General features: G+C 40.7%; 2 protein-coding genes across 2 annotated transcripts; both read left to right on the forward strand.

Annotated features, from left to right (window-relative positions):
- Positions 1 to 102: 102 nt before the first annotated feature.
- LOC115790511 (uncharacterized) lies at positions 103 to 5,832 on the forward strand. The gene is made up of 11 exons (XM_030744307.1): positions 103 to 151; positions 817 to 853; positions 995 to 1,035; positions 2,242 to 2,976; positions 3,737 to 3,779; positions 3,867 to 3,961; positions 4,136 to 4,192; positions 4,756 to 4,863; positions 4,942 to 5,070; positions 5,165 to 5,224; positions 5,459 to 5,832. Exons 4-11 carry the CDS (start codon positions 2,257 to 2,259, stop codon positions 5,801 to 5,803), a joined length of 1,557 nt encoding a protein of 518 aa, XP_030600167.1. The 5' UTR covers positions 103 to 151; positions 817 to 853; positions 995 to 1,035; positions 2,242 to 2,256; the 3' UTR covers positions 5,804 to 5,832.
- Positions 5,833 to 7,749: 1,917 nt separating this feature from the next.
- Positions 7,750 to 9,424, forward strand: LOC115791088 (splicing regulatory glutamine/lysine-rich protein 1-like). Its single transcript, XM_030745183.1, has 4 exons — positions 7,750 to 7,863; positions 7,979 to 8,070; positions 8,231 to 8,437; positions 9,188 to 9,424. Exons 1-4 carry the CDS (start codon positions 7,842 to 7,844, stop codon positions 9,191 to 9,193), a joined length of 327 nt encoding a protein of 108 aa, XP_030601043.1. The 5' UTR covers positions 7,750 to 7,841; the 3' UTR covers positions 9,194 to 9,424.
- Positions 9,425 to 12,276: the final 2,852 nt, after the last annotated feature.

The raw sequence follows: 12,276 nt of genomic DNA on the forward strand, positions 1-12,276 counted from the left end.
CAGTTTTGAAATGACCAATTGTAATATATATATGTGTATATTTATATGTGTGTGTGTGTATATATATATATATTTTTTTTTTTTTCTTTCATAGGACTCTAGCTCCTCATCTTCATCTTCTTCTGACAGCGAAGATAAGAAGAAGAAGAAGGTAAGGCAATGTGAATGTCTGTTAGTGGCCCAGAGCTCCTGATGTATAAGCAATGCAACAATCTCATTTCTTCACTTGAACAGCAAACTGAAAATCTTTAACATTAATTCAGGATTCCAGCTCTTTATCTTCTGACAGCGACAAAGATAAAAAGAAAAAGGACAAGAAGAAGGATGAGAAAAAAGTAAAAAGTTTTTTTTTTTTAAGCTTAAAGCTACTAAGTTATATGGTAAATTTTAGGCCATTGTTTATGCACATAACATAACAACAGGACACTTTCTGCAGTGTCTGCCTTATTTGTTAGGTCATGACTGTAGAAACATTTGTGTACTCTGTGCTCTGTAGCAAAAACAGATTCCCCCACAGCAAACACACCCCTTGAGTAGTAACTTCTGGTCAAATTAGAGAAGGGTATGAGTAGATATTTTCCTGAATTGTGGCGCATGCAATAAAATCTCCAGGAATGAGTTTATATTGCAAAATACACACAGTCTCTCTTTAGACTTTAGTTGTAGCAAAGACATCAATCTGCTGTGATTCACTGCCCAGTTGCACTTCTGAAAAATGTACCATCACACCTTTTGGAAATGAGTCTTACCACCTTAACCTTTATTATTTTTTACTATGTGACGATTACTTTAGCCTAACGATATGTGCTCTTTCAGGATGAAAAGCAAGCAAACATTGGCCTGTCAGCAGCAGGCGAGTGTTTCTACTTGTTCTTTCCTACTGTCTATTGATGACTCTGGCTGTATTGATGATTATGTATCACTAATGTAAATGACAGCCATTGTCGCCACAAACAGTTGATACAGTATATTTGGACTTTCTCCATTTGTTCAGGTGGTGAGATTCTGGAACTGAGTGCTGAGGAAGATAAAAAGGTTGCTGGCAGGTTTAAATATTCACTCATTCTACACCTGCATGCATGCATTTACACTTGGAGCCTATCCCAAATATCATAAGGCGAGAGGCAGGGTACATCCTGTACAGGCTGCCAGCATTTTGCAGGGCTAACACAGAGAGACAGACAATCATTCACACTCATATTCACACTTATGGGTAAATTAGAATCACTATTAACCTGATCTCACTAATTGCATGACTTTGGATTGTGGGAGAAACCGTTATTTAAACCTGTTGTTGCTAATGCCAAGCCTGAGTGACTTCTCTACTTACAAAAACAAATCAGACGAAATGACCCTTCAGCTCACTTGCTCTGTCTCCTCAGTATGAGTTTTTTGGTGTCAGTTGGTAGTTTCAAGTTTAACCACGTAAACATGATGGTCATTTTATTTAATTCAATTTTATTTATGTAGCACAAAATCACAACAGTCACCTCAAGGTGTTTCATATTGTAGGGTTAAGACCCTACAATAATTACAGAAAAAACTCAACATTCAAAACGACCCCCTATGAGCAAGCATTCGGCAACACTGGGAAGGAAAAAACTGCCTTTTAACAGGAAGAAACCTCAGGCAGAACCAGGCTCAGGGAGGGGCAGTCATCTGCCTGGACTGGTTGGGGCTGAGGGGAGAGAGACAGGACAGAAGACATACTGTGTGTGTGTGTGTGTGTGTTTATATATATAAAAATAAAGCCGGAACTATTCAGTTTGTTTTAAAAAAAAATCACCACTTCTGCAGTAAGCATCAAATTACTATGAACTGATGAGAGATTTGTATTTGACCCTTCGAATATCAGACACTGTAGCATTAAATAAACACACATCCCTGTCTCGTTCATCCCTGTTTCAGTGCTCCACTCTTGTCAAACAGCAGTGGGATTCTAGCCATCACCTCCCTGTTTACCTCTGTAACACTTACTCTCTTTCCTTTAATTCTCTCCTGGTTTGGGATTGGCTCACATTTCTCCTCACAAGCCCCAACAACCAATTCCCATTTTTGGGGATTTCCATTTTTTTTAATAAAAGCTGATCGAAATGTTAGCTCAGCTTCCTTATATTCAAGACGGTTTCTTATGCTTTATATCTGGTATGTAAACCCACTGGCATTGGCATAAAGTTTAATTATACAGCCCCATAAATTGTTTTATTAAAAGTGATTAACATAAATCTCATCGCTGCACAGGTCACTGAAACAAGTATGCCAGGTATCCCATACTTGGACAAGCTTGTTCCTGAAATTGTGAAAACTGTGGGGCATCAGGGAACCGAGGCTATCCTGGCAAAAATGGCCGTGTCACAGGACCAACAGAGGGGCATTCAGAATGCAACAGTTGGTCAGCGTAACAACAAAAACTGGCATTTGTTTAGGAAAGGGAGACTAACTGCCAGCAATTTTGGAGCTGTCCTCAAGTCACAGCGTGTGACTCGTTCACTCCTTAAACGAGTGCTGGGAGAGCAGCAAGCACTTGATCATGTGCCGGCTGTGAAGTGGGGGATTGAGAATGAGATTAAGGGCATTGAGGCCTTCACCACTACAAGGAAGAAGTCTGTCAAGGAGTCAGGCTTGTGGCTCTCTCCATCAGGACTTTTGGGAGCATCTCCAGATGGTCTGGTGGAGCCTTCTGCAGTGCTGGAAGTGAAGTGTCCCTATAGTGCTAGGGAAAAGACAATCGCAGAAGCCCTGCAAATCAAGGATTTCTGCCTCATTAAGGAAGGAGATACTTACAGCCTGCGTAAGGACCATCCATACTGGCACCAAGTACAGGGGCAGCTTCACCTCACTGACAGGCAGACCTGCTTCTTTGTGGTTTGGACTACAAAAGACAACGTTATTATCCCCATAGAACGAGATGATAACTGGCAGTCAAACGTGTTGCATCTTGAGAAGTTCTTCAAGAACCACATGCTTCCCAAGATGGTAATACAGTCAACTTTTTTCTTACAGTTTTTTTTTTTTGTGTGTGTGTGTGTGTGTGTCTGTGGACACACTAAACAAAAACAAAACAAGACAAAGCAAATGGAAATGCAAAGTGTTATTCCTTGGTTTTAGGAGTAGACTGTAAAAGAAAGAGGGATGCAGTCACTGTGACGTCCCTAGGACCCTACAATTTGAAGCCTCAGCATTTGACTGCTGCTATATTAATAAGTTACTTTATTTAGAGGAGAAGGTGAAGCTAAAACTTGTCAGCTGATGAATAAACTGTGGGTGCACTTCACATGTTCTAGTGTTAAGCGGCGAGGCATTCCAGCCAGGAGATATAATCTCTCCAGCGTGTCCTGGGTCTGCCCTGGGGCCTCCTTCATTTAGGACATGTCCGGTCCACCTCAACTGGCTCCTTTTGATGTGAAGGAGCAGCAGCTCTACTCTGAGCCTCTCCCAAATCACGCCATTCATCAAAGGCCAACCACCCTTTGGAAGAATGCACATGCGAACGTAGATTGACTTCATGTTTCATGCTCTGTACTTAGCCGCTTGATGGATTGAACAGTTGCTTCCAAAAGTGTCCAGTAACCTTGGTTTCTCTCTATTTTGTGAGAAAAGAGATGGTGACAAGGCTCAATGGCTCCAGGCTTTAAGGGAGCCTAAAACATCATTGTAATATCATGGGGGCTAAGCTTTTACACAGAAAACTATGCCAAACAGAAAAACACATAATTGCTTTCTTTTCCCACAACAGCTTAAATCTGAAGAAGAAGGCAAAGTCTCCGCTACATTAGCTGGTATGTATGCCACTCAAACTCTTAAACAGAGCAAATTAGTTTCTGAAAAGTGCCATTGTTTTGGTGGTATTGATGTTTACTGTATAGCAGGGGGAATGGAGACATTACCTGATGCCACTGAGGATTGCCATCAGGGAGAAGGACGGAAGGAGAAGGACAAGAAGAAGTTGAAGAAGAAAAAGGTAAATTATCATGTGTCTGTACAAACCTGTGTATTGAAGATTGTTACTTTTTACATTTACTATATTGACACAGGGTAAAAATATTCCTGGGAGCACCATGAATGGATTTAAACTTCCTAGCCTATGCCTATCTAATGCAGTAACAGCATTTGTAGTCCTTTAACCCTTTTACAGGATTCCAGCTCTTCTTCCTCCTCTGACAGTGAAGACGAAAAGAAGAAGAGAAAGAAGGTAAATATGTGCCAGATGTACAGTTTATCACAAAGGGATGTATTTCTATTACTGACTGATGAACTTTCTAGCATTCTACTGCTTCTTCATCATTATCACCCTCTTCTTCCTTTGAAAGTGATGATGAAGACAGCCTATGAATATAATTGTATTATTATAATAATGATTTGAAAATGTATTAGTTGCATCCAAATTTATGAAAGGGAGCCAAAGTAAAAGACTGCACAATTTATCTAGAAAGTATTTTTTTTTTCTTTAGAAAAAGAAGAAGAAAGATAAGAAGAAGAAGAAAAAGAATGATAAGAAGAAGAAGAAAAAGAAAGATAAGAAGAAGAAGAAAAAGAAGGTGCGAATGGGCAGGTTTTTGGGTTTATGAGTCATAAAGTGTTCTTTAAAGTTAAAGTTTGTGAATCTTGACTAAAATGTTCCACATTTTTGAAAAGCTTATCAGATAATTCACAACAGCCAAGCACCTGTGAAAAATGAAGTAAAAACATAGACAACTGGAGGATATGCTACTGTGTGATTCCTGCAAATTAAATCTTTGCCTTATTTTTGGCCAGGATTCTTCTTCTTCTGACTCCTCCAGTGATTCTTCTAGTGATGATGATGATGAGAAGAAAAAGAAGAAGGATAAGAAGAGGAAAAAGAAGAAGAAAGACAAGAAAAAGGTAAAATTGTTCCTTGTATATTCATAAACTCTGAGTTATGAATGATGGGGTAACCTCGCTGTCATACTTACACCCCAGGATTCCAGTTCTTCTTCGGATTCTTCTTCTAGTAGTGACGACTACGAGAAGAAGAAAAAGAAAAAGAAGAAAGACAAGAAGAAGAAGGATAAAAAGAAGAAGGATAAAAAGAAGAAGGATAAAAAGAAGGTAGCTCATCCTGTGTGATGGAGAAAAAAAGCATGTCTGCTCATTTTGGTATTACGACTCTATGATGATGAGTTTTTAATGTTTATTTTAGCAGGACTCAAGCTCCTCTGATTGTTACAGTGACAAAGAAAATAAAAAGCAGAAGGAGGAACAGGTAAATTATGTACAAGATGCTACTATCATCAGATTATATGAAAGAAAAATTCATTGTTTCATTGTTTCTCTCTTTGACTCATTCGAAAGCGATGCCAACGAGAACAAAAGGATTTGCTTTTTCACGAGAGAACGTGTCACAGCAAACTTTAATTCATTGTTGGCCTCACAAACAATTCACCTTTTGTGAAGTTGTAATGTATTCCTCACGTGAGCTGGTGGTGTTATTTTCCAGGACTGCCTTGACGGTGAGCAAAGCAGTGAGCCAAAAATCGACCATTCAGGGGGTGGTGGTCAACTTTCTGCTGCTAGTGGCAGCAGCTCCAAGCCAAGTGACACTCCCTCTGTGTCTTTTACGTCCCCCGCCTTGAAGCTGGATCCTCCAAGTTCTTCAGCTGTCTCCATGCCGTCTCCCTTTACCTCCTCAGCGAATACAGGACACAGGGCCTCCAGTCACAGAGCTCTCAGCCCCATGGAGAGCCTGATGGGGAGCCCAAAGAGGTTTGGAGATGGAGCGACACGCTCCACTAGTTACCTGTCCTCAAAGGATCTGCTGTCGGGCCCCAGGCCTTACCAATAATAAGATGTCATAGATCTTAGTTAACAGTTGAAAAAAAAAGGCTTTGCTTTAATTATTCTACCTGGTTTCATGATTTCTTTTGAGCAATACAGGATCACTAAATTTTCAAATTACAAAATGATGCAAAATGTTTTCTGTGATTCCTAATCAGTTAGAGAGGATGCTGGGATTTAAAATGGAAGCCCACTGGTGGAGGAAATGTCAATTTACAATCACAACATGCTAAAGGTTTGGGTAATAAAAGAGCAAAAATTAATGTTTCCTGTTTGTGTTTGTCTACCATTAAATATCAGAGGCTGTTTTCATTATAAGCATTTCCATATAGCTGTTGACAGTAAATTACAGTGGGAATATTTTACACATTTATCACAAAAAGTAAGGAACTTGTGTTGGTCAATTTATTTCTTTGTTGTAACAATGATTCTTGGAAATAATGCTGGCAGAGGAATGCTCGACTAAGCTGGTGACCAGCATGAGAATAGTTTTCCTTACAGGTGTGGTACCATTTAAGTGGAAATAACAGACTTACAACAAAGAAATAATCTACCAAACACAAATGTCTTTACTTTTTGTGCTAAATTTACTTTGAACTATGTTGAACTACTGACTGTAAATGCTATATTTTTCATAAAAGGAGATGGTTTATTCTTTAGCCCATGCAGAGTGATACAGATGCGTTCTCCTGTATGTTAACACTGTGTCTTATTGATATTCAGTCTAACATAATGGCCACCACCTCAGTAGTCTAGCAGTTTTATTCTAGTAATAGTTTTCTAGGGATATCCAGCAGCAGCTTTGAATGTTTACTTCAGATCCCCCAGTGATCACTGATAAAATACCCCTACATAATGATACACAGCAGCTCCACCATGGTGCACACTGTGGCTATAATAATAATAATGTGCCCCATATTCAAAGAATGTAAGCATAATTTTCCAAATACTTTGAGTGCTAAAAAGTAACTAAGTACACTTGTCACAAAGCGCGGAGTGTAAGAATGAGGACCCAAACGTAGGATGCGGGAGGTCAGCTTCAGTAACAAAGGTGAGCAAAACTGACAGATCACAAATGAAAGTAAAACAGGAAGTAAGCAGCTGTAAAATATTGAACACAGAGACAAGAGATTTATATTTTCATGAAGAACGCGGCAGAGGGACACCGGTGGACAAAGACAAAACAGAGGCGAAACGCTGGGAGAACTAACTCAAAATACAAACCAAATGTAAAGAGGGATCAAGGGTTCGTGGGAAACAGGAAATTATAATTAGGCGTCCGCAGCCCATGAAAAGCAGACAGGAGCCTGCAGTAAAACTAAAACTCAGCATGCTAGACTAATCCCGAAATACACGATTAAAAAAAAAGAGAGAAATTTACGGAGACGCAGTAAAGGCAAAATAAATTAAAATTCTGTTGTAACTAAAAGAATTCACTCACTAAAAGAACATTACGAACAAGTAAAGAACAACCAGGAACCCATAACGCAATTCACAAAGAACTCAGAAACAAAGCACCTATTCACGGTACTGAAATACAGCTATAGTTTCACCTAAAGTTTTACAAAGTACAAACCAATAATAATTAAATAACAAACAAACAAAACATTTGGAGGCTACTAAGATCCTCCAGATCCTGCCAAAAATATCGAAACAAGGTATTTTACATATCTCAAATAATGTACAATACCAGTCAAAACTGTCTGGTCTTGTATATTTTTCATGTATCCATTAAAGTATTTTCTTGCTTAGTGGGAACGGCTGGAGATGATCCCAGATGCCACAGAGCGCGATGGAGGGTCCACCCCGAACATGCCAGCAAATATGGTTATGTATCAAATACGTGTAAATAACAAATATAATACTATCAATCAGAAAGCCTTGGAGGCAAATTTACCCCACTCGCAGGTGTTGCGTTTGCGGGCGTGGTCTGATCAGGTGACTTAGGTGCGGTGAAATCCAGATTTCCTGAAAGCTCCAGGAATGCAGTGACAGTCCGTTTTACCGAGTCGGGGAAGGAAGAAAACACACGAGCAGGAGCCGCAATGAGTTTCGATCTGTCATCAGGTAAACTCACATTTTCTGTGAATTTGTTTCGTAGCAGTCCCTTATATGTCACAGCTTAATAATTTTATATGCAGGCATATGCTTGAGATATTCTGTGATTTTTTTTTTTTTTAAGCTGCGGGTAAGGATGAAGAAAAGATAACGAAGGATGAGGCACAGAAGGACGAAATAAGTTGGCCATGGGGCAAGAACAAAGAGAAGGACAAGGTAGGACTGCATGCCTAAAATGTTTTTAAGCGTGGCGATGACAATGACGAGAAAAACGAAACAAATTAAAATCTAAGCCTGCTTTGCGCTTCACTCTTCATTTACATCTGACTGACTACAATAATAATGACAAGGCAATATTTAAACTTTGGGTTTTTAGGAAAGCAAGGACAAGTCCGGAAGTAAGGAAAAGGACAAGTCCGGAAGTAAGGAAAAGGACAAGTCCGGAAGTAAGGACAAGGAAAAGGACAAGTCTGGACATAAGGACAAGGACAAGGAAAAGGATGGTAAAAAGAAGGACAAAAAGAATAAGCACAAGAAGGACAAATCAGGCAACCACAGTTCATCTTCCAGCAGTGATGATGAGGTATGTCTGCCTGTAATCTTAGACATCTCTTTGTCATCCAAATTCAGAAAGTGGCTTGTGTTGATTCTTTTTACACTGCTGGCACAGTGAACATAAACGGCTCACCTCTAAAGGGCTGTCAGTGCTAAGTGTGAAAGTGTCCCTGTGTTTTAACAACCACCACAACAACAAAAAAACCTCAAAAATGAGCTCAGCGGTAGCATGAATCTCTAGCTCTTTATTGGATATGAAACATCAACAACCAGTTTTACCAGCACTTCCAGTTTAATCAGATGTGACACACCCAACCCTCTTGTGTGTGTGTGTGTGTGTGTGTGTGTGTGTGTGTGTGTGTGTGTGTGTGTGTGTGCGCGCCTGTCGTTTTAGAATTCACTGTGGATACATTCACTCTTAGGCGACTGAGCCTGCTAGTCTTATCAGCTTGAGGTTGAATTCCTACACTTCTGTCTTAAGAAAACACAACTTGTTGATCATATTTGTATGAAATTATTTATATGCATATGACTAAAGCAAGGCCAAGCTCAGAGTGGGGGAGAAGAGAAACGGGTAGATTGTGAGCGTCATGCTGGACTCAGCCGTGTTGTGGCCACGCTAAATTTCACAATATTCCCACTGGCAAAAAAAAAGGTGTGGCGATTGAATCTGTCTGCCAGAATTGCATTCATTAAATATTTCAGCTGTGGCAGTTAGTGTGCTTTCATAAATCATGTTTCATTTCGGCAGTAAACGGCATTCCCTTTGTCATTTCAGAAATGATGCTTCCCAGGGGACCTCTGCTCTGGTAGTCTCTCTAAAATCTCGGCTGAGTGAGAGTGCCAGGTTTTCTTCTTGCCCTTCATTCCTAGAAGCTGATGTTCTGACAACAAACAGAAGGCCTGCTGGATTCCCTCCTTTATAGTTTTTCACCACAAGATGGTGGTACTCTCCACCTGCGAAAGCATTATTTTCAAGATGGATGTATCATAAGAATAAATAACAGATTGCTGATGTGTGTCATTGTTGCTCATTTTGTTTTGGTAAAATAACTAATTTGGACTAGAATAAATAAACCTGTGACTATTTTTGCCTTAGCTGCTAATTCGGTGCCTCTTTATTTCATTAGGTTTTGCTTTATTGAAGAAAACTGAAGCTGCATCACCTCTCTGACATAAATGACATCCAGAACATTTAAAACTCCAGTAATGGGATTTAAGTGAACAGGGCCCTATTCCAGGAAGCGTGTTTAACAAACTCAGAGTTGCTCAGCTCTGCAACTCTGAGTTTCCCGTTCCAGAACAGCTGATCAGGGTTGGGTCCATCAACTCTGAGTATGATCGCTCTGAGTTAGCGCATGCGTGAGTAAGGAAAGAAAGCAATGAGTAAATAAAGAGTGGAACCTCTATTTTAATCCGATGCATGGAGGATAGTATGTGTCAGTGTGGAGCATGACGAGTAACTTTAATCAGCCTGACCCACTCTGTCATCAGCATAGACAGAATAAATGTAAATGGTAATTCTGAAGTTATTTCAACAAGTCAGAGTTAGAGATATCTCAACTAGGTATTTTGACTAGTCAAAATATAATTAGCGATATCTTAATTTACTAGTGCATCTAGTCATAAATCAATTTCAGATATCTGGAATGTAAGTATGGTGAACTGGATTTTATGTTAAAATGGCCTGCCTTAAACAGGATGCCTCCATACTTTTCATGGTGTTTATCCCACATTCTGACCCTAGCATCTGAATGTTGCAAATCGAGACTCATCAGACCAGGCAACATTTTTCAGTCTTCTGTTGTGCAATTTGGATGAGGCCACGCAACCTCAGGTTCCTGTTGTTAGTTGAGAGGAGTGGCTCCATGTGTGGTCTTGTGCAGTTGTTGCACATCTGTAGGCCTTTGGTTATATTGAGTGGTGATCTGAGTCACTGTTGGCTTCCTATCAGCTCAAAACTGTCTGGCCATTCTCCTCTGCCATCAGCAAGACATTTCCAACCAGAAAACCGCTGCTCACTTGATATTTTCTCCTCTGTAAACCCTGCAGATGGTTGTGTGGGGAAATCCCAGTACATCAGCAGTTATTCAGATCAGCCTGTCTGGCATCAACAATTGTTCTGTGTTTAAAATCATTTAAATCACCTTCCTTCCGCAGATGCTCGGTTGGAACATCAGCAGGTTGTCTTGACCGTGTCTGAATGACTGTTCTAAATGCTAGGTTTCAGACTTTACACTGATTATCTCAGGTCCACAGCTTTGAGAAATGCAGCCAATCAAAGTAAAGTTCGCTTAAAGTGTTAGGAGAAGACAGAAGGTCAACCGAAAGGCTGCACCAAGACCCAGATGTAGATTTTGGACAGTGAATTATGCAAAGCTACTCTAAGAACAAAAACATAGAGTTTAAATTGAGCATAGGTGGTCAACTTTAAATGCATCAAATAAGGAAAGACTGGGGCATAAAAAAAAAATACAGCTCCTGCACCAAAACACTCCTCTCACCTGCCATCCTGACATGGTTGTTTCTCAGATTGTCATTTTATTTTGTTTCAACAACACAGCAGTAATTCTTGCCTGTCTTTTTTTTTCATGCATTTGACCATTTGAAAATATAGGTTTGATGATCTTAATAAATAAAATGTACCCAATGGCCAGTGATTACTGGAAACCTGTGTGGTCACCAGTGGACATTTTTAAGAGTAAACAAATGTTATTAATCATGTTAAAGAATTAAACTTATTAGAGTGTTTACCAGCTATATAAATTGATTTCTTTTTTTTTTTTTTTAGCCTGTCATGTCTGGCATTTTTCACAATCGGAATGATGATCCGAATGCACTGATGTACCAAACATATTTGCTTTAACAAGAACAGCTCTATATGTTTTCTATAAGCTATTCTTGTTAATGTTTGTATTTTTATTTATTTATGTTTTTATTTAGTTATTTATGCCAAGTCTGACAGGCAACAAGGAAGAAAAAAAAAAAAAGGAAATCGAAGAAAAGTAAATATACTCACACACACTCACACATCCATACATACACCCATACACACACATACAATTTTATTGTTTGTAGAAATGTGTGTGTATGCGCCTCTGTCATGCAATGTACTCAATAATGAGGGCAAGAAACCGCAACCATGCCCCCCATGATCCAGAGGCAAATAGGGAAGGACCCAGGGGACCCAGGCCATCCACAGCCCAGGAGCTCAGAAGACCTGGGGCCACACATCCTGATGGCAACCGTGTGCACTCCCCAGAGGAGGAAGGAAGGAGACCACAGACGGAGTCCCAACAGTCAAAGGGCAAGAGTCCAGAGAACTAGAGGCGACGAGCAGCCCCCCCCCCCCCCCCCCCCCCCCCCCGGCAGGCCGGCACCCCCAGCACGAGCCGAGCATGCAGCCCCCGAGGCCCCAAGCGCCCAAGAGCAGCCCGACACCCGGCAGAGCCCCCCCACACGCCAAAGAGGCCCAAGCCACCCCCAGGCCACAGCCGCCAAGGGAGCAGGTCAAAAACCACGCCGAGACATCTGGCCACACACCCCGGGACCCACGGGCACCCACACCACAGTGACAACCAGTGGGGAGCAGCGTGGAGCGGTAGGGACGGGTAACTCCTGCCCTCCACGTCCCACAGGTGCCAAGGCTCGGCAAGCCACCAACCGAGGCCCAGCTGTCCACACACCCACACACACGCACGCACACACACATACACACATACACACACGCACCAGTTGTTCACTCATGCACACACACACACACGCACAAGTCGTAAATTGATTTCTTTAAAAATGTCTGCATTGTTATTTAATATCAGAATGTTGTGTTGCTTTCTCTATCTTAAATGCTTTGTTATGACCTGTCTC

Source organism: Archocentrus centrarchus, chromosome 13, assembly GCF_007364275.1.
Source record: "Archocentrus centrarchus isolate MPI-CPG fArcCen1 chromosome 13, fArcCen1, whole genome shotgun sequence".
In the NCBI taxonomy this organism is placed as follows: domain Eukaryota; kingdom Metazoa; phylum Chordata; class Actinopteri; order Cichliformes; family Cichlidae; genus Archocentrus; species Archocentrus centrarchus.

Bases quoted from the DNA above. Each gene is read 5' to 3' on its own strand.
- LOC115791088 (XM_030745183.1), top strand. From the start codon at position 7,842: ATGAGTTTCGATCTGTCATCAG. The intron at 7,864-7,978 runs GTAAACTCACAT...TTTTTTTTTAAG, and splicing joins GAGTTTCGATCTGTCATCAG to CTGCGGGTAAGGATGAAGAA. The intron at 8,071-8,230 runs GTAGGACTGCAT...TTGGGTTTTTAG, and splicing joins AGAACAAAGAGAAGGACAAG to GAAAGCAAGGACAAGTCCGG.
- LOC115790511 (XM_030744307.1), top strand. From the start codon at position 2,257: ATGCCAGGTATCCCATACTTGGACAAGCTTGTTCCTGAAATTGTGAAA. The intron at 2,977-3,736 runs GTAATACAGTCA...TTCCCACAACAG, and splicing joins ACCACATGCTTCCCAAGATG to CTTAAATCTGAAGAAGAAGG. The intron at 5,225-5,458 runs GTAAATTATGTA...GTTATTTTCCAG, and splicing joins AAAAGCAGAAGGAGGAACAG to GACTGCCTTGACGGTGAGCA.